Consider the following 22,135-nt stretch of genomic DNA (forward strand, 5'->3'; position numbering starts at 1 on the left):
CAGCAACCTGAGAGAGGATGGACTACTGTCCAAAGACCAACTCTCCCCCACTGACCACCAGTGGGCTAGAGCTTTTATAGATGAGGGGAAGGGCTCCTTGCAGAAACAGCACAGTCAGCTCTGTCATCTTGAAATTGGTCATCAATGGTCTGACCTACATCATCTTGATTGTTTTATGTACAGTTAGTATTCAGATCCAAGGTCTGTTCCAATTTCCTGAGGCTAGTTCTCAGGACAGTGGCAGCTTATGTCATGGTTACAGTCTGGTCATCGTGATTAACTTCTTCCACCTGGTGGGGTTTCAGCATTATTAGACAGCTCACAGGATACGGCTGAGAATATTATCTATCACCCTGAGAAGGAACTAAAGGGCTTTGCCTTTGCTTAGTGACTAAACTACTGTTGTCGAGTCTTGTTGAAATGCTTTCCTTTGTTTCTGCATCTTCCCACTTCACTGATTAAACTTATTCTTTGGCTAAAGTTTTTCTACACATAAAATGCAGGTGGAGGACACGGTGGGGAAGGACCATAGAGGCCTGCTCCATCTCACTCACGTGTGTGTTACAGGGGTATCCAGGCCTTAGAAGACTGCCCAGATGGGATATTTCTGTTCTTTGTGATAAGGCCCATTCTGACAGGTGTGAGGTGATATCTCATTGTAGTTTTACTTTGCATTTATCTGATGACTAACGATGTTGAGCATCTTTTCATGTGCCTGTTGGCCTCCTGTATGTCTTCTTTGGAAAAATGTCTATTCAGATTTTCTGCCCATTTTTTAATCAGGTTGTTTGTTTTTTGTATGCTGAGTTATATGCGCTGTTTATATATTTGCATATTAACCCTTATCAGTCACATCATTTGCAAATACTTTCTCCCATTCTGTATGTTGTCATTTCATTTTGTTGATGGTTTCCTTTGCTGTGCACAAGCTTTTAAGTTTAATTAGGTCCCATTTGTTTTTGTTTCTATTTCCTTTGCTTTAGGAGAAAGATCCAAATAAATGTTGCTACGATTTATGTCAAAGAAAGTTCTGCCTAAGTTTTCTTCTGGGAGTGTTATGGTTTCCAGTCTCATATTTCAGTCTATAATACATTTTTACAAAATAGCCCCTTTTTAAAGCCATCTTACTGTGCCTCAGTCTCTAGAATTCTGAAGGACATTGGCCATGCCTGTGGAATGTTTAGCAACAACCCAGGCTTCAGAGTGACTGTTTTTACCTCTTTTTCTCCATCACTCAACTGAAGAGTATTTTTTCCTCTCTGCCCACTTGATCAGTGGTTTTCAGATTTTTTTCGTGCTTCGGTTCACTTGAGGGATATGTCATATCATTAGCAGGAACTTAGTACTTAAGTGATTCTCAAGGCGGAAAGAAAGAGGGTTTTGAAATTGGGCACACTGACTGAAAGGCAGGTAGACTGCAGGTTCCTCCAGGGTGCACCTGGCTTCCCATGCCCGGAAAACCAGTGTGCAGACAGCAGCAGAGTTGTGTGTCATCCAACAAGCTTGCTCCATTGCTGAGCCATGTCTGACTCTTCGTGACCGCATGGGCTGCAGCACGCCAAGCTTCCCTGTCCTTCACTGTCTCCTGGAATTTGCTCAACTCATGTCCATTGAGTCGGTGATACTGTCCAGCCATTTCATGCTCCCTCATCCCCTTGTCCAACAAGCTTATTCCACAAAAAGTGGGAGACAGAAATGCCTCACAGCTTATGACCCTCAGCCGGATGGCTTCAGAAAGCTACACGCACGGTGCGATGTGGCCAGCTCAGTGGCCAAGGGTGAGGGACAGAGTTCAGAGCCAACAGCCCTCGGTCTAACCTCTCCACTGCCTGATCTCAGATAAGCCACTTCACACCTTTTGATCCTAAATTCCCTTCTTGGTACAGTAGAAACAAAAAGACTCTACCTGGTAGAGCTTCAAAGATCCCATAAGCATATATTATTCATATATGACATTGCTGTAAAAAGTCACTCATTCAGAGCAATATCCAACAGAATAAAAAATATTTTTAAACTCAGTCAAATGTCAGGGGTAGTGTTTCTGGGCACTGAAACATCACATAACTTTTTTAGGCTGCAAACGTCAATTCCATTTTCACATGAAATAGAGATGTCAGAGAGCAGGAAGGCCATAGAGCAACCATTGAGAAGGTCATCACCCACTGAATCTCGCAAGATAGAAAAATTCTTCAAAAATGGAGTTGAATTAAATTTCAAGAAAACATGGCCATTTGAAGTCCTGAGATCAATTAGCAACTTTTTAAAAGATATCAGAATTTTGACATTTAGATTTCAGTTTAGAAATAACTGGCATGAACTAGACAGCATATTAGAAAGCAGAGACATCACTTTGACAACAAAGGTCCATATAGTCAAAGCTATAGTTTTTCCATACATCATGTATGGATATGAGAGTTGGATCGTAAAGAAGGCTGAGTGCCGAAGAATCAATGCTTTCAATCGTGGTGCCAGAGAAAATTCTTGAGAGTCCCTTGGACTGAAAGGAGATCAAACCAGTTAATCCTAAAGAAAATCAAGCCTGAATATTCACTGGAGGGACTGATGCTGAAGCTGAAACTCCAATACTTTGGCCACCTGATACAAAGAGCTGACTTATTGGAAAGACCCTGATGCTGGGAAAGATTGAGGGCAGGAGAAGGGGATAGTAGAGGATGAGATGGGTAGATAGCATCACCAACTCAGTGGACATGAATTTGACCAAACTCCAGGAGATAATGATGGCAACCCATTCCAGTATTCTTGCCTGGAGAATCCCATGGACAGAGGAGCCTGACAGGCTACAGTCCGTGGGGTGGCAGGGAGTCAGACACAACCGAACAACTAAGTATGCATGCATGCAGGAGATAGTGGAGGACAGAGGAGCCTGGCATGCTGCAGTCCATTGGGTTGCAAAGGGTCAGACATGACTTAGTGAGTGAACAAGAACAACAACAGCACATGAGTCAAGACTCTGGTTCCTCCCAGTCCTCACCTCTCTTGAGCCTCACACAGTCCCTTTGGCTGCCTCCGTCCAGGACATTGATGATGACAGTGACTGGTGGTCACCGCTATCTCTGGCCCCGAGCTCCCTGGCCACCTTCCCATCAGCACTGCACTCTGCGGCCTGTCCCCAACTGTGGTTGCGTCTTCAGTTGCTTTAATGCAATAACAATAAATAGTTTATATGGACCAAATAAAATACAACACTTGGAAGAACCCAAAAAGTAGTATGGACAGAAAACAAAGAAAGTTCAGAGACATGGCACACACCAGTGAGTGCATCTTCCTTCTCTGAATGTGATGATCTTAGTCATTTTATGTGCCCAGTTTTGTTCATATGAGAAAGGGAGGAAAAATTCGATTTCAGAAGCTTCAAAGAAAAAAAAACAACTCGATTCCGCACTGCCTGAGAACATACCAGGCATTATGTACAACCCTGACCTGCATCCTATTCTTCCAGGCAGATTTTCTGTTCAATAGGGGGTTTTTTTCCTCCTTTTTTTTTGGTATCTGGCATTTTTAACAGACTGCAGCATTTTGGAGTCACGTTCTCTTGAGGTGGGCAACTGAAATGTACCATTATATCCTGCAGAAAGTGACAGTGGGATGAGAAGTGGGGAGGAAGTTACTGAATTGCAAAAAACGTGTTTGCCGTTCAGACACAACCGGCTGTGAGAGACGTCCCCTGTCCTTCCGCTCTGCGCCCGGGGACCGCGTGGCATCTTCGTGTGGAGTCATTGGTATTCGCTAGAGCTTGCCTGCTTTCATTTTTATTGTTTCTGAGACTTATTACTCTTCAGAGTGTTCCCCGGTTTGCTGCCTCTTCTCAGTATATATGAGCTAAGGTAGTCAGAGGAAACACTTTAATTACATTTTAAGTAGAATCAGAGCCTAAGTCTATTTATGAAAATTCTAACAGACGGTATAGCAAGGCCATTAACTTAAATCCCCAAAATAACATAAAGTGTTTTTTTAAATAATAAAAAGTCCATAGTTGGTGCATTGAATTGTATCTGCATATTAAAAATAGGCCCTGAACATTAAATATTGCCTAACTGCGCATATTGTATTTAAAAAGCCCTGCTGTGAAAAGCACCCTGGGACCTGGACTGTCGAGGTGTCTCCCAAGCTGGTCTTTATGCGGCTGCTCCGAGGACAGGGGCTCATCAGCAGCTAACGATGTTCTCGCGTTGCCTTCTCTGTGTCTCACTGGGCCTCTTTTTTAAAGATGCTCCTGTGCTTTGGTTAAATTGGATTTTAACCACAACCTGCTCATAACTTTAGTCAAGCAAAGACTGGAGAAATTAAGGAGGATTTGAAGGTTGTACTTAAATGTAGGCTTCAGGATGGGCAAGCTGAGTATCGCCCCCAAAATTCCTGTGCTCAGGAATCCTCATGTTTCTTCAAGAACCCAGGCTCTCTCTTTCTCAGCCACTGCAGGATTCACAACCTGGTTGGCTTTCCTTCCAGTAAATGTGAGAGGAGCAGCTCTTCTCTAGAGCCTCATAAACAATGTGATTTCTTCCTTCTCAGGAAGACTGGTTCCAAGTAGGATTCTTCTGAAAGCATTCAGTGATTCAATTGATGTAGCTTTATTGGAACACATACAACTTTTGACCTCCTTGCAGATAAAAGAGATAGCCAAAGAACCTTTTGTTCTTACCCTCAAGAAAAATGCCCAGCAGAAAGTCTTCTAAAATGTGTGCTGATTTGCTTCATTTATTAAAAGATATTTAGGAGCCAAAAGGGCTGTGAAATAGGGCACAGTAGAATGATTGTGTAGCAAAATTACTTAATTTTCCTTGGGCGCATTTCACTAGTGGGTTTATTAGCAGCTATCTGTCCAACTCATGGTCTGCAAAAAAAAAGAAAAGAGGGTATGTCAGAGTAGTCAGAGAAGGCTCGGTGCCTCAGGAAGACAAAGCCTGGAGGAAGAGCCACGTCGCCTCTGGAGTCTCAGATCTGTGCTGGGCCTCGCTGGGGGCCAGACAGGAAACTGTATTTCATGTCCCTGATGACCTGCATTTCTGCCCTGGTTACTATTTTGCTTAGACTTCCCAAGCCAGAAAGGCAGCCAGGGACTCACTCTGTCAAAGACCCATCTTCAGGTCACAGTTCTCTGAATGCCAAGTGGCTCTAGAGCTATATATAGACAAAGTTTTATTTTCTAAGTAGAAATTTAAACAGTTGTCTTTCATCCTACTGCAGGAATAAGAGGGAATCCAGTCTAAGGTAAATATTTTCTCAACTATTTTGAAAATGTACGCTAATGGAAAGCCGTGACATTTACAACTGGGTCCATCTTAGAAATTTTTACAATGATAATCTCCATAACAAAAAGAAACAAAGCCAAGTTATCAATCTAGAAAGTCTTTTTTTCCTCTCTGACTTCCCCATTAGATATATTACTGATGTTACAAGCCAAAGACAAGAACACATGGTTTTCATCATGAGTGAATTCCGGGGGAGATTGGCTGTGTAATTGGAAGCAAAACTGCGCCAGAATATGCTAGACCGGCGGAGAAGCCAGTGGCACCCCACTCCAGTGTTCTTGCCTGGAGAATCCCAGGGACGGGAGAGCCTGGTGGGCTGCTGTCTATGGGGTCGCACAGAGTCGGACACGACTAAAGTGACTTAGCAGCAGCAGTAGCAGCTAGACCCGGTAAGCAAATCGATGAGTTAGAAGACCATGGGTGGCACCAGCCATCTGATCATTTCCTTGAAGCAGCTTTTTGTTTTGCTTTGTTTTGCTTTTGTTTAAAGAAAATACATCTTGCCACTTAAACTTATTCATATTATTCCTGGATAGGAAGCTGGGAGGTTCATGGCAAGAACTCTCACTTCTGCTGTCTCACTCCTGCTGTCCCTTCCCTGTGACAATCACATTATACCTGGAGTTAAAATTTCCTGTTTTGGGGAAGCAATCCAACATCTCTAATATTCTCTTGTTGTAAACCTTGATTTAGAGACAAGGAGATATGACCTAGATTGGAAAGCGGTCCTTGGCCATGTGTGGATTTAACTGCTGTCCCCTCCAAAGTCCTTGTTGGGAGGGGCACCCAGAAGAGCCAGGGATTTAGAGTCAGGAAGCACTAAGGTCTGGCCCGGGCTGGTCCGTGATAAGCTGGTCTGTGGTAAAGTCTCCCTGTTTCTCCTATCCTCAACATAGCAGTCCTCCGTGGCTGCCGCTCTCATGAAGATTAGTCAAGGCAATGGACTCTTCATCCTGCCCACTTATCGATACCCCCGCCCGTGTGGTCAGTGCTGGAAGATGGAGAGCATGGGCCCCACCCTCATAAAAACATGCAGAGCTCAAGTGCAGGGAGATTGGTTATCATCTCATTGCTTTTAAGTTTCCTGGTCACCAGGTACACGAAAACAGCCAAATTAAGATAACTTTTTTAGATTCAGAGACTTAGAGAATGAGAATTTATGGTTACCACGGGTGAAGGGGGTGGGGCATAGATTGGGAGTTTGGGATTGACATGTACACACTGCTACATTTGAAATAGAAAATCCACAAGGACCAACCGTATAGCACAGGGAACTCTGCTCAATGTTCTGATGAACGAGAAAATGAGGGAAAGAATTTTTAAAAGAACAGACGTATGTGTATGTATGACTGAATCACTGTGCTGTACACCTGAAACCAACACAGTATTGCTAAATCAGCTATGCTGTTGCTGTTATCCAGTTGCCCAGTCGTGTCCGACTCTTTGTGAACCCATGGACTATAGCACACCACTATACTCCAATATAAAAGAAAATGTTTTAAATAACTTCTTTTAAAAGCAAGGGCTATTGGAACTCCTGTGATCACCACAAATGCTAAAGAAACACAACTGTGATGTGAGCACCGTCTCCACAGGAGAGCATCTGTCTGTCAAGAGTAGGAAGGAGCTGGCACTAGTGACTCAGGGTGGCATTGCCTTCCATGGCCCAAGACCATCTCCTTGTACTCATGGAGCCAGTGCCTCCTCCCTGCGCCATAGTTGCCCCCCTCCTATCTGTCTATCTCTTATCCTCTGGTGAGTTAACTAGTATTCAGGGATCTACTGGAAGATACCCAGGTCTTTCCCAGAATCAGGTCCCTTCTTCCTCTTCCCATGAAAAAGACAAAGTCTGGAAAGTTTCACACGTGTGGAGAAGGCAGAGGGGAATGAAATTGGTAATTACATCGCGACAGACTCAAAGTATTAATAGAATTAAAATGTCATAAGGGAAGTCAAATAATAGTCATTACTCAACGGTAAAATAACTGTCACTCATAGAATAACAATGACACAATTCAGAAAAAGAGGATGACTTTTAAATCCCTGAAGCTATTATAAATGCATATTTTATGAAGGAATAGAAGTTACATGTCTGAATAAATCCTTTATCCTATAATGGTCTTGTTCTAGATGGAATTAACTAGTGGTTTTACTGTATCATTATTGATTTAATTTATTAATAACCCTTAAAATGTTTTTTCTTGTTTTTGCCCTGCATTGCATGGCATCTTACCCTTCAGTAGCAGTGTACATTGGGAATCTGTTGCTGTTATTCAGCTGATAAGTCGTATCTGCCTCTTTTCCACCCCATGGACTGCAGCACTCCAGGCATCCCTGTCCTTCACCATTTCCCAGAGTTTGTTCAGAGTTCTGTGCATTGAGTCAGTGATACCATCCAGTCATCTCATCCTCTGCCACCCCTTCTCTTCCTGAATCTCTGAATCTGTTAATGCAGCTCTTAGTGCGTAGTTCGTCTAATCCTGGTCTGCCTCCATGATTTTTTCAAAATGATAAATACAGTGTAAAAACTATTAAGATAACGAGGTGTCCACAATGACTATGACTAAGGTATCTTACCTTAATTTTAGATGGGCAATTTAATATTGATGCGAATGTAAGTTGGTGCAACTGCTTTGGAAAACAGTATGGAGGTTCCTCAGAAAACTAAAAATAGAACTACCATATTAACCAGCATATACCTGGGCATATACCTAGACAAAACTACTATAATTCAAAAAGATACATGCACCCCCTATGTTCATAGCAGCACTATTTATAGTAGCCAAGACATTGAAACAGCCTACATGTCCATCAACAGATGAATGGATAAAGAAAATGTGTGTTGTGTGTGTGTGTGTGTGTGTGTGTGTGTGTGTGTGTGATGGAATACTACTCAGTCATTAAAAAAGAACAAAATAATGTCATCTGTAGCAAGGCAAATGCAACTAGGGATTATACTAAGTGTATTGGGATTGGGGAGGGATGAACTGGGAGTTTGGAGTTAGCAGATGCAAACTGTTGTGTACAGAATGAATAAACAACAAGGTCGTACCATATAACACAGGGAACTATTAATAGATTCAATATTCTGAGATAAACCATAATGGAAAAAAACATAAAAAGAATGTATATAACTAGTCACCTTGCAGTTAATTTTACTGCAAAAATTAAGACCATATCTAAATCAGCCATCACTGAAAACTGTTTCCCATGGGGTCTGTGAGCAGATGCGTCCCCACCCTAGTCGTACTAAGGAGCAGTTCAACTGATCAGGCACAACTGGACCCATGAAAAGGGATCATAAATTGTTTCCGTTGAACCCCAGACTGATCACTTAATAGTGGCTACTGGTGTAAATAGCCAAGATGGCCAAGTGCTCTGTGGGGGTGGAGATTAAGGGAGCAGAAAGGAGCTTTCTGTTCTGAAGAGGGAAGTTGGGAAGCCGCCCTGGGGTGTGTTTGAGGATGTGCATTCCTGGCAGCACGTTCTCTGGCCCCAGGATGTGTCAGGACGATGCTTTCAGGCACCTGCTTTGCCTGCATGTCTTCCTCCTGCTCGTCTCTTCTTTCCCAGTTGCTGCCAGAAATGTAAAAGTAGGTGCAGGAGAAACAACAGATCCGGGTTACCAAATGCTGCTTGCTGCCGTCCTTCTTCCCAGCTCTTCGTGCAGCGTTGACCACGCGAAGGTGAAACAGAATGTGGACTAAAGTGGAAACTAAAATCCCAGATTTTTTTTCACATGTCAGCTGATAGCAGAGGACATTTTCATTATAACTTGAATGGGAAAACGTATATCTGACTACCAACTGAAAGATTAAAGACCCTGGGCTTAATAATGCCAAATCCTTAAATAAATGGACATCTAAGCTCCATTGAAAATGAAGGGAAAACTCTAGCAGAAGTTCTTAGAGGATTTTAAGCTTGAAGTTGTGAAGTCTTAGCTTACCTACTTTCAATTTTAACCAAAAATAAATCTTTCAGTTTGCAATTGGGAAGAAAAACGATATCTTTATATCTCATAAGAGAACACTGAAGGATGATGACATAATTAAGAAGTTGAAAGAACAGAGATAAATACCCAGCCATTTTTAATACATCATACAGATGAATTGGGGCCTATTCTTCAGTCCCCATCCATATGTGTAACATTTTAACTAAAAGAAAACAAAAAAACTAAATTAAATATTTAATATATAAAGTAGTTTAATAATCCATTATCTCTTTCCTGTGAACATTCTTTTCCTTCCTTGACCCTCGTACATTTTTTAACAACACCCTCGGTCGTTAAAATCCCTGTGTTTGTTTACTGCACCGAATTGTAATTCGTCATGTCACTTTTCTTTTTCTTCCAGAGCTTCTTTGAAGGGCAGTCTGCACCATGGGACTCTGCTAAGAAAGATGAAAACAGAATGAAGAACAGATATGGGAATATTATTGCCTGTAAGTGTTGACAGCATCATTGCGCTGTGATGTAACTTTCTTTTCACATCTGCTAAGATTGACCCCCAGCCTCATGCGGCGAGAATTTGCAGTGCAATTACTGCCTTCATCTCGCTGGAGAAGCTGGTGTGATGCTTCTCCTTAAGGAAAAGAAAAGCTACCTAAATACCCCCGCTACATCCATGTGTCTTGCTGTGGCACTGGTTTTACTTTTAGATATAAGGTTTGGGTAACCTAGGTGATGTGCAAATGCTAAGAAAATGCATTCTGGAAGGAGTAAACAAAACAGATCTGATGATTCCCAGCTGTTTCTTGGGAAGGAATAGAAATAACTCGAAGCATGCCTCGATGCCAGGATCTTGGGACTCTCAGCAGACACGAGCTCATTAATCCTGGGACACTTGGGGTAAGGAGGTCAGTAACAGCCCCATTTTGAGGACAGGAAACTGAAATGCAGAAGTTAAATGATCGTCCCCGTATCACAACACTCATTAGCAACGGAGCTGAGATGATCACTCAGAAATTCCCAGTTCCCATGAAGCGGAATGCCACCAATCCATAATGTCTCAGTCGGTTCTTAAATCGAGCCCAGCCTCATTAATGTTCCGTAACGATGTGGAGAGGCCTGGTAGATTGATGAGCTTCCCTCTTCCAGGGCTGAAGCCATCCATCCTTGCATTGCACTGCTCAAAGCCACACGAGTACCGACAGGGTACTCACAGAATTAATGCTATTTCTAAAGATATGTTAAAGAACAAACAGTAACAGTGTGAAATACAGAGCACCTAGCCCATCCAGCCTTATTACTTATAAGAGAACAAATTTGAAAGGTTCAGGTAGTGCCAGGAAGCCATGTATTAGCTTGCTTGTTTGTGTAAATGCGGTTAGATTTCACCTGCCTGAGTTAACGTTTCTTGGTGGGACAGCTGAGATCCTGTAGCAGCGTCTACTGCTGCTGTGAATGTGCTAAGTCGTGTCCAACTCTTTTCAATCGCATGGATGGTAGCCCACCAGGTTCTTCTATCCATGGAATTCTCCAGGCAAGAATCCTGGAGTGGGTTGCCATTCCCTTCTCCAGGGGATCTTCCAGACCCAGGGATCAGACTTGCGTCTCCTGCGGGTCCTACCTTGCAGGTGGATTCTTTACCACTGAGCCACCCGGGAAGGCCACACTATGATGCCTGACACATCTCTGAATAGCAAAATGATGACTGTAGTCAAGCTAGTGAAGTACGGTATCGTCTCCTCGCATAGTTGTCATGTTTCATGTGTGATGAAAGCACCTGAAATCTACTCTCTTGACAAATTTCTGGATTCAGCACAGTGTTAGTAACCCTCATCCTCATGCTGTACATTTCCTGTCTAGATTTAGTCATCCTATGTGGCTGTCACTCTGTCCCCTTTGACCAGCAACCCCCATCAGAGCCATTCCCCCACCTCCCAAGCTCCTGGTAATGACCCTTCTACTCTCTGTTTCTATAGATTCGACATTTTTCAGATTGCATATACAGATGAGATCGTGCTGGGGTTTTCTTTCTGCGTCTGGTTTATTTCACTCAGCATAATAATGTCCTACAAGTTCATCCTCCTTCTTGTTCTTGTTCAGTCACTAAGTCATCTCCAACTCTTTTGTGACCCCTTGGACTATAGCCCACCAGGCTCCTCTGTCCATGGGATTTCCTGGGCAAGAATACTGGAGTGGGTTGCTGTTTCCTTATAGTTACAAATGGTTACCTTTTCCTCTAGTTTTTCATTGCTTTCTAAAAGAATCCCTCTAGAACTGTCTGGTTGTTTATATAATTGTCTGTAAGCATCTACACTGGCACATTCTGAGACATTAACCATCTTAGACCACCAAAAGATTATTAGGGCTCCCAAAATAGGGTTTGCTGATTTTTAGATGCTACTGTTCATCCACCCCAGCTACATAGCAGGAGTCTGACACCGTGTATGGGTTACAGAAATACCACCACTCCTGGCTTAAATACCAGAACCGCCCTGGTGCCCCCCACTTTGTCCAGTCTGGTGCTGGAGCTCACATCTGAGCACTGTCTCACTGGGGGGCAGTGAAGAATCCGTCTGCAATGCTGGAGACCCGGGTTCGATCCCTGAGTTCGGAAGATCCCCTGGAGAAGGGAATGGCAACCCACTCCAGTATTCTTGCCTGGAGAATCCCATGGATAGAGGAGCCTGTGGGCTACAGTCCATGGGGTCGCAAAGAGTCAGACATGACTGAGCAACTAACACACATGTTTTTAATTATAGCAAAAATGAATCTTTGATATTGTTACTGTTGTAGAACTTGAAGAATAAAAATACTTCCCTAAATCACCCTAATGTATATGCTCATACTGGTTGTTTCTTTCAAGGCATAGAGAAGAGTATTACATCTCCCTTTCACCCTAAGAAATCCTGTGATTGTAGAAAACTCAGTTTCCCTGGCTGGGAAGCCTGCTCCAGGGAGCCCAGGCTTTGGGAATAGCACACTAACTAGGATGAGGAATTGGGGGATTCAGGGAACAGGTCCTGGAGATTCTTGTTATTGCTTTTCAGAGAGCATAAAAGTGCTTTAATGATCACATTCATTGTTTTGCAACAGTGTTTGCATATAAAATGGTTTTAATGGTGCTTAAAAACTGTTTATTGGCTGTTGTTCTTAAGTAAGTTGAACTTTTCCCTTATTTACACAACACTTTTGCTGAGCTAGCCCTTCCAAGTATAAACGAATACTCCCTCCACCATTGACACACACAGACACATGCATACAGACACACAAGCAGAGCCCTCCTAATACTCTCAGCAGTTCTTTTTTTTCATTCCACTCTTTTTTTATTTTTATTTTATTTTTTATCTTTTTTAATTTTTAAATTGGGTTTCCCTGATAGCTCAGTTGGTAAAGAATATGCCTGTAGTGCAGGAGACCCCGGTTCAATTCCTGGGTTGGGAAGATCTGCTGGAGAAGGGATAAGTTACCCACTCCAGTATTCTTGGGTTTCCCTTGTGGCTCAGCTGGTAAAGAATCCACCACCTGCAATGTGGGAGACCTGGGTTCGATCCCTAGGTTGGGAAGATCCCTTGGAGAAGGGAAAGGCTACCCACTCCAGTATTCTGGCCTGGAGAATTCACAAAGAGTCAAATTTAAAATTTTTTTATTTTTATGATAACCATCTCAGCAGTTCTTAATTGTAACTAACAATTACAATTGAGAAAACAAGATGCAAGTCAGAAGAAAAGAATGAAACTCTGCCATTTGCAGCCACTTGGATGGACCTAGAGGGTATTTGGCTAAGTGAAATAAGTCAGAAAGGAAAATGCAGTATATGTTCACCTATGTGTAGAATCTAAAAAACAAAACAAACGAATATAACAAAACAGCAGCAGACTCGCAGATACACAGAACAACCTGTGGGGTGGGGGCGAGGAAGGAGGGAGGTGCAGGACAGGGTAGACAATTGGGAGGTATCCACTACTAAGTATAAAATAAATAAACTACAAGGATGTCACGTATAACACAAGGAATACAGCCAATATTTGATAGGAAGCTTCAATGGAGTATAAGCTATAAAAATTATTGATTCACTATCTCTATTTTATATACCTGAAAGTAATATAATACTGTAAATCAACTATACTTCTACTGAATAGATGATAGAATAATGGATGGATGTGTAGATAAATGGTAGGATGAGGATATGATATGATACGACATGCTATGATAGAAGAAATAGAGAGCTTCAAGGAAGGCATGGACTCAGAAGCAGCTCCTGTGTTCCTGACTTGGGTGGATGGAGAATGGGTGAGCGAGCAGATAGACAGATGGAAGTATGGGCCATTTACAAGATGTGTCACCCTGGAAGGGAAAGTGACTTGGAGCTCAGGGGTAGCATGGAAAGCTTGGGAGTTTAATCCAAACACATATTGTCCTGCCTTTGACATATTCAGATGGGATTCAAGTAGGCAGCTATATGGACAGGCCTGGAACCCGAAAGAGATGCAAAGTAGCCAATCTTCAGGCAAAGGACTGGTGCTTGTCAGCTTGTCTGTGGAGGAAGCATGGAGGGCGTGCAGGGCCTTGGACCCAGCCTGGAGGGGCTTTAATAGTGAGAACTACTGAGACGAAAGCACTAGCACGTGCGAAGGAGCATGTGTCATGGGGGGGCGGGGCATGCACGGTGCCGGCTAGGGGCCTAGTACAAGGAGGACGGGGATGTCCCAGGTGGGGAGTAGCCCAAAGCTGCTTTGAAGTTGCCCACAGCTGCTTGAGGTGGGTGGGGGAGGGAAGGGGGTGCAGCCCTGACAGTGGGGGACCCTCGACTCTCACGTGAAGAGGGGCCCTTCTGAGGTCTAGTTTTCATCTGGACTCGGGGTCCCCGTGCTTTGTGAGGTGACTGTGAGGACAGTGAGACCCAGTCTGTCCCACCCAGGTCTTTACCAGCAGTCTTGTCTCCATCTCTGTGGCCCATGAAAAGGGCTGCACATCCCCAGGACTTTGTCTTAAATCAGCATGCTTCTTCCTGCTAATGGAGCGACTCCAACAGTTCCTGTGTCACTTCTGAGGGACATGCTACTGTCGCGATCCAGGTTAGGTGTAAAAGCAAGCAAAGGGAGGAGAGAGAGAGAGTTGGAGGTGAGTTTAAAGGGGTAAGACTCACTGGCAAAGCATCCAGCATCAAAAATCCAGCAGATGAGAGTAAGACAGAAACGTACCCACCAAACCCGTGTAGAAAAGAAAAGGGTAAATTCTAGGGAAATTAGGCAAAATAAAATTAGAGTCAGGGGATCTGCCAGGAGCCTGAAAAGAGTAGGCATCCCTGACAGAGGGTCTCAGTTAAAAAAAGTCAGGCACAAGGCAAGACTAAGAAGTGAGCAACACAAAACCCGCAGCCGGAGTGAAGCTCGGCACGGAGCCTCCAGCGCTCAGCTCAGAGCTCCTTCTTCTCACTCAGATCCTGCATGGCTGGACCTGGGTGCCCCCACCCCCTAATGGGCAGTGGCAAAGACCCCAGGCTGGAGCAGGGGGCAGGGATGGCAGGATGCCCAGCACTTCCTCTCGGTTACCTCAGCCCCTCTGCCTCTTGTACCTTGAAACCAGTACAGCACCCACCCTTGGCAGGATGTAACCACAGGGAGAGCAAGGCTGTTATTTGCAGCAATCAATAATAATTAAAATTAATTTTGAGTCTCCTGTCAGAGGGCAAATGTTACTTAGATCATTGTGATTCCGATTTGCCTTAAACATGTCATCAATATTTAGCAGAAGGGGAGAACTGGTTAGAGATGAAAGATCGTAGTGACAGACGCCATCTCTGCCGCTGCAGTAACATCTAATCACTTACTGGTTCCAGCTGCAAGGCTGTGACCCAAATCCATCGTGTTCAATATGAAAATGTTAAAATATTTGAAGCTACATAGAAGTGTTTTAAACATAATATTACTTGATAAAAAGGGCATAAATAACATGGTTTAGGGATTGAGGGACCTGCTTTAAATCTCTAATTACCCTGCCTCTGATGTGCAAAGGCAGTCATACACACAGACACACACACAAATACATGCATACACAGACAGACAGACATATATACACATAAACACACATATATACACATATCTATGGTGTGTATATATGTGCGTGTACTTGTGTACACACAGATACACACACAAGACTAACTTATTTACACAAAAGTACATACATACATGGGCTTCCCGGGTGGCTCAGTGGTAAAGAATCCGCCTGCCAATGCAGGAGGTGCAGGTTTGATCCCTGGGTTGGGAAGGTCTCTTGAGTGAGGAAATGGCAACCCATTCTAGTATTCTTGCCTGGAGAATCCGATGGACAGAGGAGGCTGGCGAGCTATAGTCCATGGAGCTCTAAAGAGTTGGATGTGACTGAGCACACACACACACACACCCCCCCATACATACATATATAAACACACATAAATGCGTGTGTATATACACACACCTAAATACATACACACTCATAATGTATACACATACACACGTATATATACTCACGCCATAAGTATATACTCACATACATAAATACACACATGCAGGCATACATGCAGGAAAGTACAAGCAGATTATAATTTTTCAGCAGTAAGCAATGGTTTGTATGACCAGGTCTTAATGTACCTGTCTCTTAACCAAAAATATTTTTTTTGCCCTATTTCATGTAGTAAAGGCTTTTTTGGAAGAACTTAGAGGAATGGCACAGACCTTTGATGCAGATCGAGTTTCTCAAAATGGCAGCTTATCACCCTTCTGGATGGGGTAGCATTGAGTTGTGGCTATTATATAAACATTAGTTGGAGTTTGATCATATTCCATTCATCCATGGCTAAATAGGTTTCTTTTTCCAATTAAAAAAGCAATTCGTACACAGTCAAGAAAATGTGTGCAGTGAAGAGGCGGAAATTGTTCAACACCTCACCCAGCACATTCAAATTCTGCTAACATTTTATTTCTCTTTCCTTCAAATCTCTTCTTTCTATGGCTTGAAGTTGCTGGCTTTATTTTGAGCAATAAAAATAGATTTTTCTTGTTTTCTTTCTGATTCCTAAGACAGTGCAAACTCTGTAGACAATTGAAGTGGCGCGTAAAATCACAAATGGAAGAAGAAACATCCCTCCCAATTTTGCCACCCGGCAGATGTCCCATCTCTCTGGTTGCTCACGATGCTCCTATACACACATCCAAGTGCATTAGATTATTTCATAAAAACAGACTCTTAGGAGACATGCTGCTTGCAACTCACTCTCCTTCACTTATATTATGTCACAGAGATTGTTTTAAGTAAAGAAGTTTAGAGTACTCTTTTATAGTGATCGTTTCAGATTTCATTGTTTCATAAGATCACTGAGAATCAATTCTTTGCTGATAGTGAATGGTTTAAATTGGGTGGGGCTAGAATTAATTGTGTCTTAGGAAAGGAGTTTGGGGCTATCATATGACCCTGCAATCCTATTCCTGGGCATATATCTAGAGAAAAACATGATCTGAAAGAATACATGCACCCCAATGTTCACTGCGGCACTGTTTAGCCAAGACATGGAAGCAACCTAAATGTCCATCGACACAGGAGTGGACAGAGAAGATGTGGTGCATGGATACAGTGGAATATTGGCCATAAAAATGCATGAAATAAGCCATTGGCAGCAACATGGATGGTCCTAGAGAGTGTCATACTGAGTGAAATAAATCCCACAGAGAGAAATATCGTATGACATCCCTTATATGTGGGATCTAAAAAGAAGTGATAGAAATGAACTTGCAAACAGAAGCAGACTCACAGACTTAGAGGATGAGCTTATGGTTGCCAGGAGGAAGGATGCAGGGTGGGGGGGGGGGCGGCAGGGGGATAGTTAGGGAGTTTGGGATGGACATGTGTACACTGCTATATCTAACATGGATAACCAGCAAGCTCCTACATAGCACAGGGAACTCTGCTCAGTATTACGTGACAGCCTGGATGGGAGGGTAGTTTGGGGGAGAATGGATATATGTATAGGTATGGCTGAGTCTCTTCCCTGTTCATTTGAAACTATCACAACATTGTCTGTTAATTGACTATACCCTGATACAAAATAAAAAGTATAAAAAGAAAGGAGAGGAAAAGGAGCTCTTGGCATGGATTCACTGGAGAGGGAGGCATCTGAAGGCAATTATGAAATGGTTCAGGTGAAAATATCAGGTCTGGAAGTCACAGCAGTAATGGTGCGAGTGACAGAGCTGTGTACCAAAACATGGCTTGTATTAACTCAGTCTGAACAAAAGCACTACAAGGTGGGCACTGTGTTATTTCCATTTTACAATGGAAGCAACTGAGGCACAGAGGTTAAATAATCTGTCCAAGGGCATAAACTAGAAAGTGACAGAATTAGGAGCAAACGCAGAGATTTTTACTCCAAAGTCTGTGATCTTAACCTCTATGTAACACTGTACACAAACAGGGATGGAAAAGAAAAGCTGTTGAGTAGATGCCAGGGGATTCAGATGAAGGGGTTGTTGGGAATCATTCAACCTGTTTCCTTTACCTGCTTATGCTTTAAAACTCGCTAAACTCATCTTCCCCAAAAAGTGGGTATGTGGAGTTTTCAGTGCTACCCTGCTCTGCTGGTCCCCAAACAAGCCTACAGGGCTGGTTGTGCTGTGAATTGCCAGACTCCTGCAAGTCTATTGCCTTTGTTCACAGAAGAGAGTAACTTCCTTTCTTTATTGAAAGATAGTTGATGTTCAGTGTTTCAAGTACACAGCAAACTGATTCAGCTAGACATGCATATATACTATTTTTCAGATGCTTTCCAGTATAGGTTATTACAAGATACTGAATGTAGTTCCCTGTGGTACACAGCAGGTCCTTGTTTAATTTTTATATAGTATTGTGTATCTGTTAACCCCAAATCCCTAATTTATACCTCCCCACTCTCCCTGGGCTTCCCAGGTGACACTAGTAGTAAAGAACTCTGCCTGTGCAGGACGTATAAGAGATGTGAGTTCGATCCCTGAGTCGGGAAGATCCCATGGACAGAGGAGCCTGTTGGGCTACAGTCCAGGCGGTCGCAGAGAGTCAGACGCAACTGAAGGGACATGGCACAGCACTTCTACTTACCTATCTATAGCTCTACACCCGTATAGATCGGTCTCTGTGTATCTATCTAGATGACTGGATCAGATAGTCTTTACATCTGCTGTGTAAATTCTCCCTGAATCAGTTATAACATCTTCCTGCTTCTGTCATTAAGTAAATAAAAATCTTTGACATGTGTTCATCTTTAAAAAAAAAAAAAACTGGAGAAATAGCAATGCAGTTTAAAAAAAACACAAAACTTTGTGGGGGTTAACTGAATAGTAGGAGATGGTGAGAAAATTATTTCAAAGGCTCTGTTTATGGGAAATGAGAGTGCAGTCTTTGCAGAGATCAAAGTCCCTAATGAGAACATTCCAGAACCACTTGAGAGGCCCAGAGGCGGTAAATCGTGGGGGAATGGGCAGTACTTACCCTGAGGTTCCCAGGGAAATAAAGCCTGGAAGAGGAGGAATTCTGATAGGGAGTGCAGCAGATTCTGAGACAGCCCTGGGTCAGAAGCTTGAGAGGCTCGGATGCGGTGCCTGCCTTTTAAAGCATGGCCTGGGGAAAGTCAGGGAGTAAAGCTGACCATCAGAGGAGCTGACTGAAGCCCAGGGGCTGCAGCAGAGCGGGGTTTGGTCCTATTGTAGCATCTTTCTTTTCGGAAGCTCAAATGGCTTTACCCGGGAAACTGCTCAGCACTCCCCTCTGACATCGTTTGTGGGCACTGGCTCTTCCGACACAGACGAGAGCTGTGACCATCCACATGTACCCCGTTCCCCAGGAACTCCCCTCCCCATGACCCAGGCCAATTCTGGACCACAGAGCCTCTGGTTTTAAGCAAAATGGATTCTAGGATACTAGTTCTTAGAGCATGTCTGCCACAGGAGAATTTCTGCTCGCCCAGGGGCCCATTCCTGGGTCACTCTTGCCAGTTTGGGCAGCAACTGTAAAGGTGGTGAGAAGAGATGCCCGAGCGTCTGACCCCAGCACGTGGTGACAGCGGGCACTCTCCATCACTCACTTGATGCCAGCCCCCCTGATCCTCTCTTCCTGTGGTTTAGTTTCATGCTCACAGTAATCCCATGCGGAGGCACTGTGACACCCCATTTGCAGGTCAGGGAAGAAGATCCCAGCGAGATGAAGCAACTTGCCTGGAACCACAAGGAAGGGTTCCCCTGGCACCCCGGCCCTAGAGCCATGTCCACTGCCCGTGTTCTGTTGGAGCAGAGCAGAGGGACGTGGCCCCTCTAAGCTTTGCCCATGTCTGACCCATCTTATCCCACTCTCCAGATAAAGGCGATGTTATTGGTTTTGTTGCTTAGTCACTAAGTCATGTCTGACTCTTTGTGACCCCATGGACTGTAGCCCGCCAGGCTCCTCTGTCCATGGAATTCTCCAGGCGAGAATAACTGGAGTGGGTTGCCATTTCCTCCTCCAGGGGATCGAACTAGCATCTCTGCATTGGCAGGTGGGTTCTTACTGAGCCACCAGGAAAGCCCAAAGGTATTGAGCCCAGGCTGATTATAAGGCTCGGACAGAAAATGATGTGACCATCTGTCAGGAACTGGAGTGAGAAGTCCCACCCGTGAAGGAAAGCTAGAAACTTGACACAGAGTTCCTCCTGTGGAATCAAGCACAATGGTCCTCCGCAGAGGGTTGAACTTGAGGGACCAGCTGAAATGTTGGCTTTCACCCGTTAACAGGTCACAACAATAAATAGGTTCCAGTCAGCAGTTCATCCGGTGATCTCGGGTCAAATGCCTGTCACCTGCAGGCGCCCTGACTCTAGCCTCAATCTGGGAGTGTCATTTCTCACCCACTAACCCAGAAAAAATGTCAGCAGTGTAGAGACAGGACCTCCACTGCCCAGGGTCATGGCAAGTGGGGTCTCAAAGCAGTTCCCCCAACCCACCCTGCAGTCCTTCCCTCTCAGAGAGGCTGGCCTTATCTTCCAAATACAGGGTGGGTAAGAGCTTTCACTGGAAGGAAGATTCCTCTACCCCAAAGAACATTCGTTTAGAAAAGCAATCTTTAAAGGACATTGTTTTTAAGTTTACTTTTGACTCATTTAAAAGACATTTGGGGAACTTCCCTGGTGGTCCAGTGGCTAAGACTCCACAGTGCCAAGGCAGGGGCCCTGGGTTCAATCCCTGGTTAGGGAACTGGATCCCATATGCCACAACTAAGACCCAGTGCAGCCAAATAAATAAGTGAATATTTAAAAAATGAAAGATATTTGGGAGTAGGAGAAATTCAATGTTCCAGACACAAACATAGGGATTGGGGGTGGGGCAGCGAGCAAAACACGAAAATCCATCCCCTTTTAGGGCTTCTACCACTTTCCTTTTTAAAAGATAGATTTTCAAGGAAATAACTGAGGTGTCTGAGTAGCATTTATAGAGAACATTTTCCATGCAGGAAAAATGTTTAATGTGGCTAATTGATACCACCATCACGACCCCTAGAAGGGACTTGCTGTGCTTGAGAATTTATGTTTTTGTTTAATCATTAAAACAGCCCAGTTGGAGGCAAGTGCTGTCGTCCCTCGTCCAGATGAGTGGCCCAGGCTTGGTGGCATGGCTGATGGGGGCCAGCCTGGCTCCACCAGCCATGCCCTTGTTGCAGGAGGAGAGAACCCTGGTCCAATGACAGAGGTTAGAACCGTGTCCGCAACTCCCAGAAAGCTGGGTGGTGGTTTATAATCGTTGTTTCATCAAGGTGGATGTCAGAGACAGCCTTCAGAATCTCGGGGCTCATGTGTGATTTAGTGGAGCTGCTAAACTTCCAGTACAAGAACTCGTCCTGCCGTGATCCACAGGATTCAGTAAAAGTTTCAGACCTCTGCCGGCACTTCGCGTCTGTCAACGATCAAAGAATGTGTTAATGAGATTTCCTGTGAAATGCAGAGGAATATAAACCCTTCCCCGTCTTAACAGAAGTGTAGGGGTGTAACGTTTAATTCTTTGTTTATCTCTAAAGCAGCAGAGTGTGGATGCCCTCTCCGTAACATGCTCGCGTTCTGCAGCTCTGCACAGCCCCACAGACAGCGTTTGTTAATTGCTGTTTTCTTACCCTTTTCCTTCTGCAGATGATCATTCCCGGGTGAGGCTGCAGACTGTAGAAGGAGACAACAACTCAGACTACATCAATGGAAATTATATTGATGTACGTATTCTGTGACTCAGTTGGTAAAGGATCCGCCTGCAATGCAGGAAACCCAGGTTTGATCGTGGGTTGGGAAGATCCCCTGGAGATGGGAATGGCAACCCACTCCAGTATTCTTGCCTGGAGAATCCCATGGACAGAGGAGCCTGGTGGGCCACAGTCAAAAAGAGTCAGACACAACTGAGTGACTAACACAGATTCTGACCTGTCAGTAAACCCAGCTGTTCTGGCACATAGCATCCTGTGTATCTGCTCCAAGACAGGTAGACACAGGTTCGACAAAACACAGCAGCCCTGTCCCATACGTGCAGAGCTTGACCGTCAAGAAACACGTCAGCCTCGGGCTGATGAGCCTCCCCCACCAACCCCTATGACAGTCGCTGCCCTCTTGGCTGCTCCATGCTTACGTGGACTAAGAAAATGGCATTTCCATTTTTGTCAATAACTTGGGTTATTTGACACTTGAAGAAATCTGTTTGCATATTAATAGGACAAAACTCTCTAATTCCTCATTCGATGATTTGCCGTCTCCTGTCATCACGGCACTTTTAAGTTGCCTTCAAAGTCATCTGCAGCTGTTAACCAGGACTTCTGACACTCGCAAGACGTGTCATTAAATATGTAGGCTGCTTAATTATTGAAGCCTGCTTCTTTGTTCATTCTGCATCATGTTAACTGAATGTCT

At 44.0% G+C, this 22,135-nt stretch overlaps 1 protein-coding gene across 7 annotated transcripts in view; it reads left to right on the forward strand.

The window, feature by feature from the left end:
* The window catches only part of PTPRM (protein tyrosine phosphatase, receptor type M), a 654,986-nt gene that overhangs the window by 561,345 nt on the left and 71,506 nt on the right, over nt 1–22,135 (forward strand). For all 7 annotated transcript variants that reach the window (XM_018039452.1, XM_018039446.1, XM_018039449.1 and 4 more), the window contains 2 exons: nt 9,626–9,713; nt 21,374–21,450. In XM_018039452.1, the coding sequence (XP_017894941.1) occupies nt 9,626–9,713; nt 21,374–21,450 (165 nt within the window). The remainder of the gene's footprint in view (nt 1–9,625; nt 9,714–21,373; nt 21,451–22,135) is intronic.

The sequence above is a fragment of the Capra hircus genome, chromosome 24, assembly GCF_001704415.2.
Source record: "Capra hircus breed San Clemente chromosome 24, ASM170441v1, whole genome shotgun sequence".
Taxonomy (NCBI): domain Eukaryota; kingdom Metazoa; phylum Chordata; class Mammalia; order Artiodactyla; family Bovidae; genus Capra; species Capra hircus.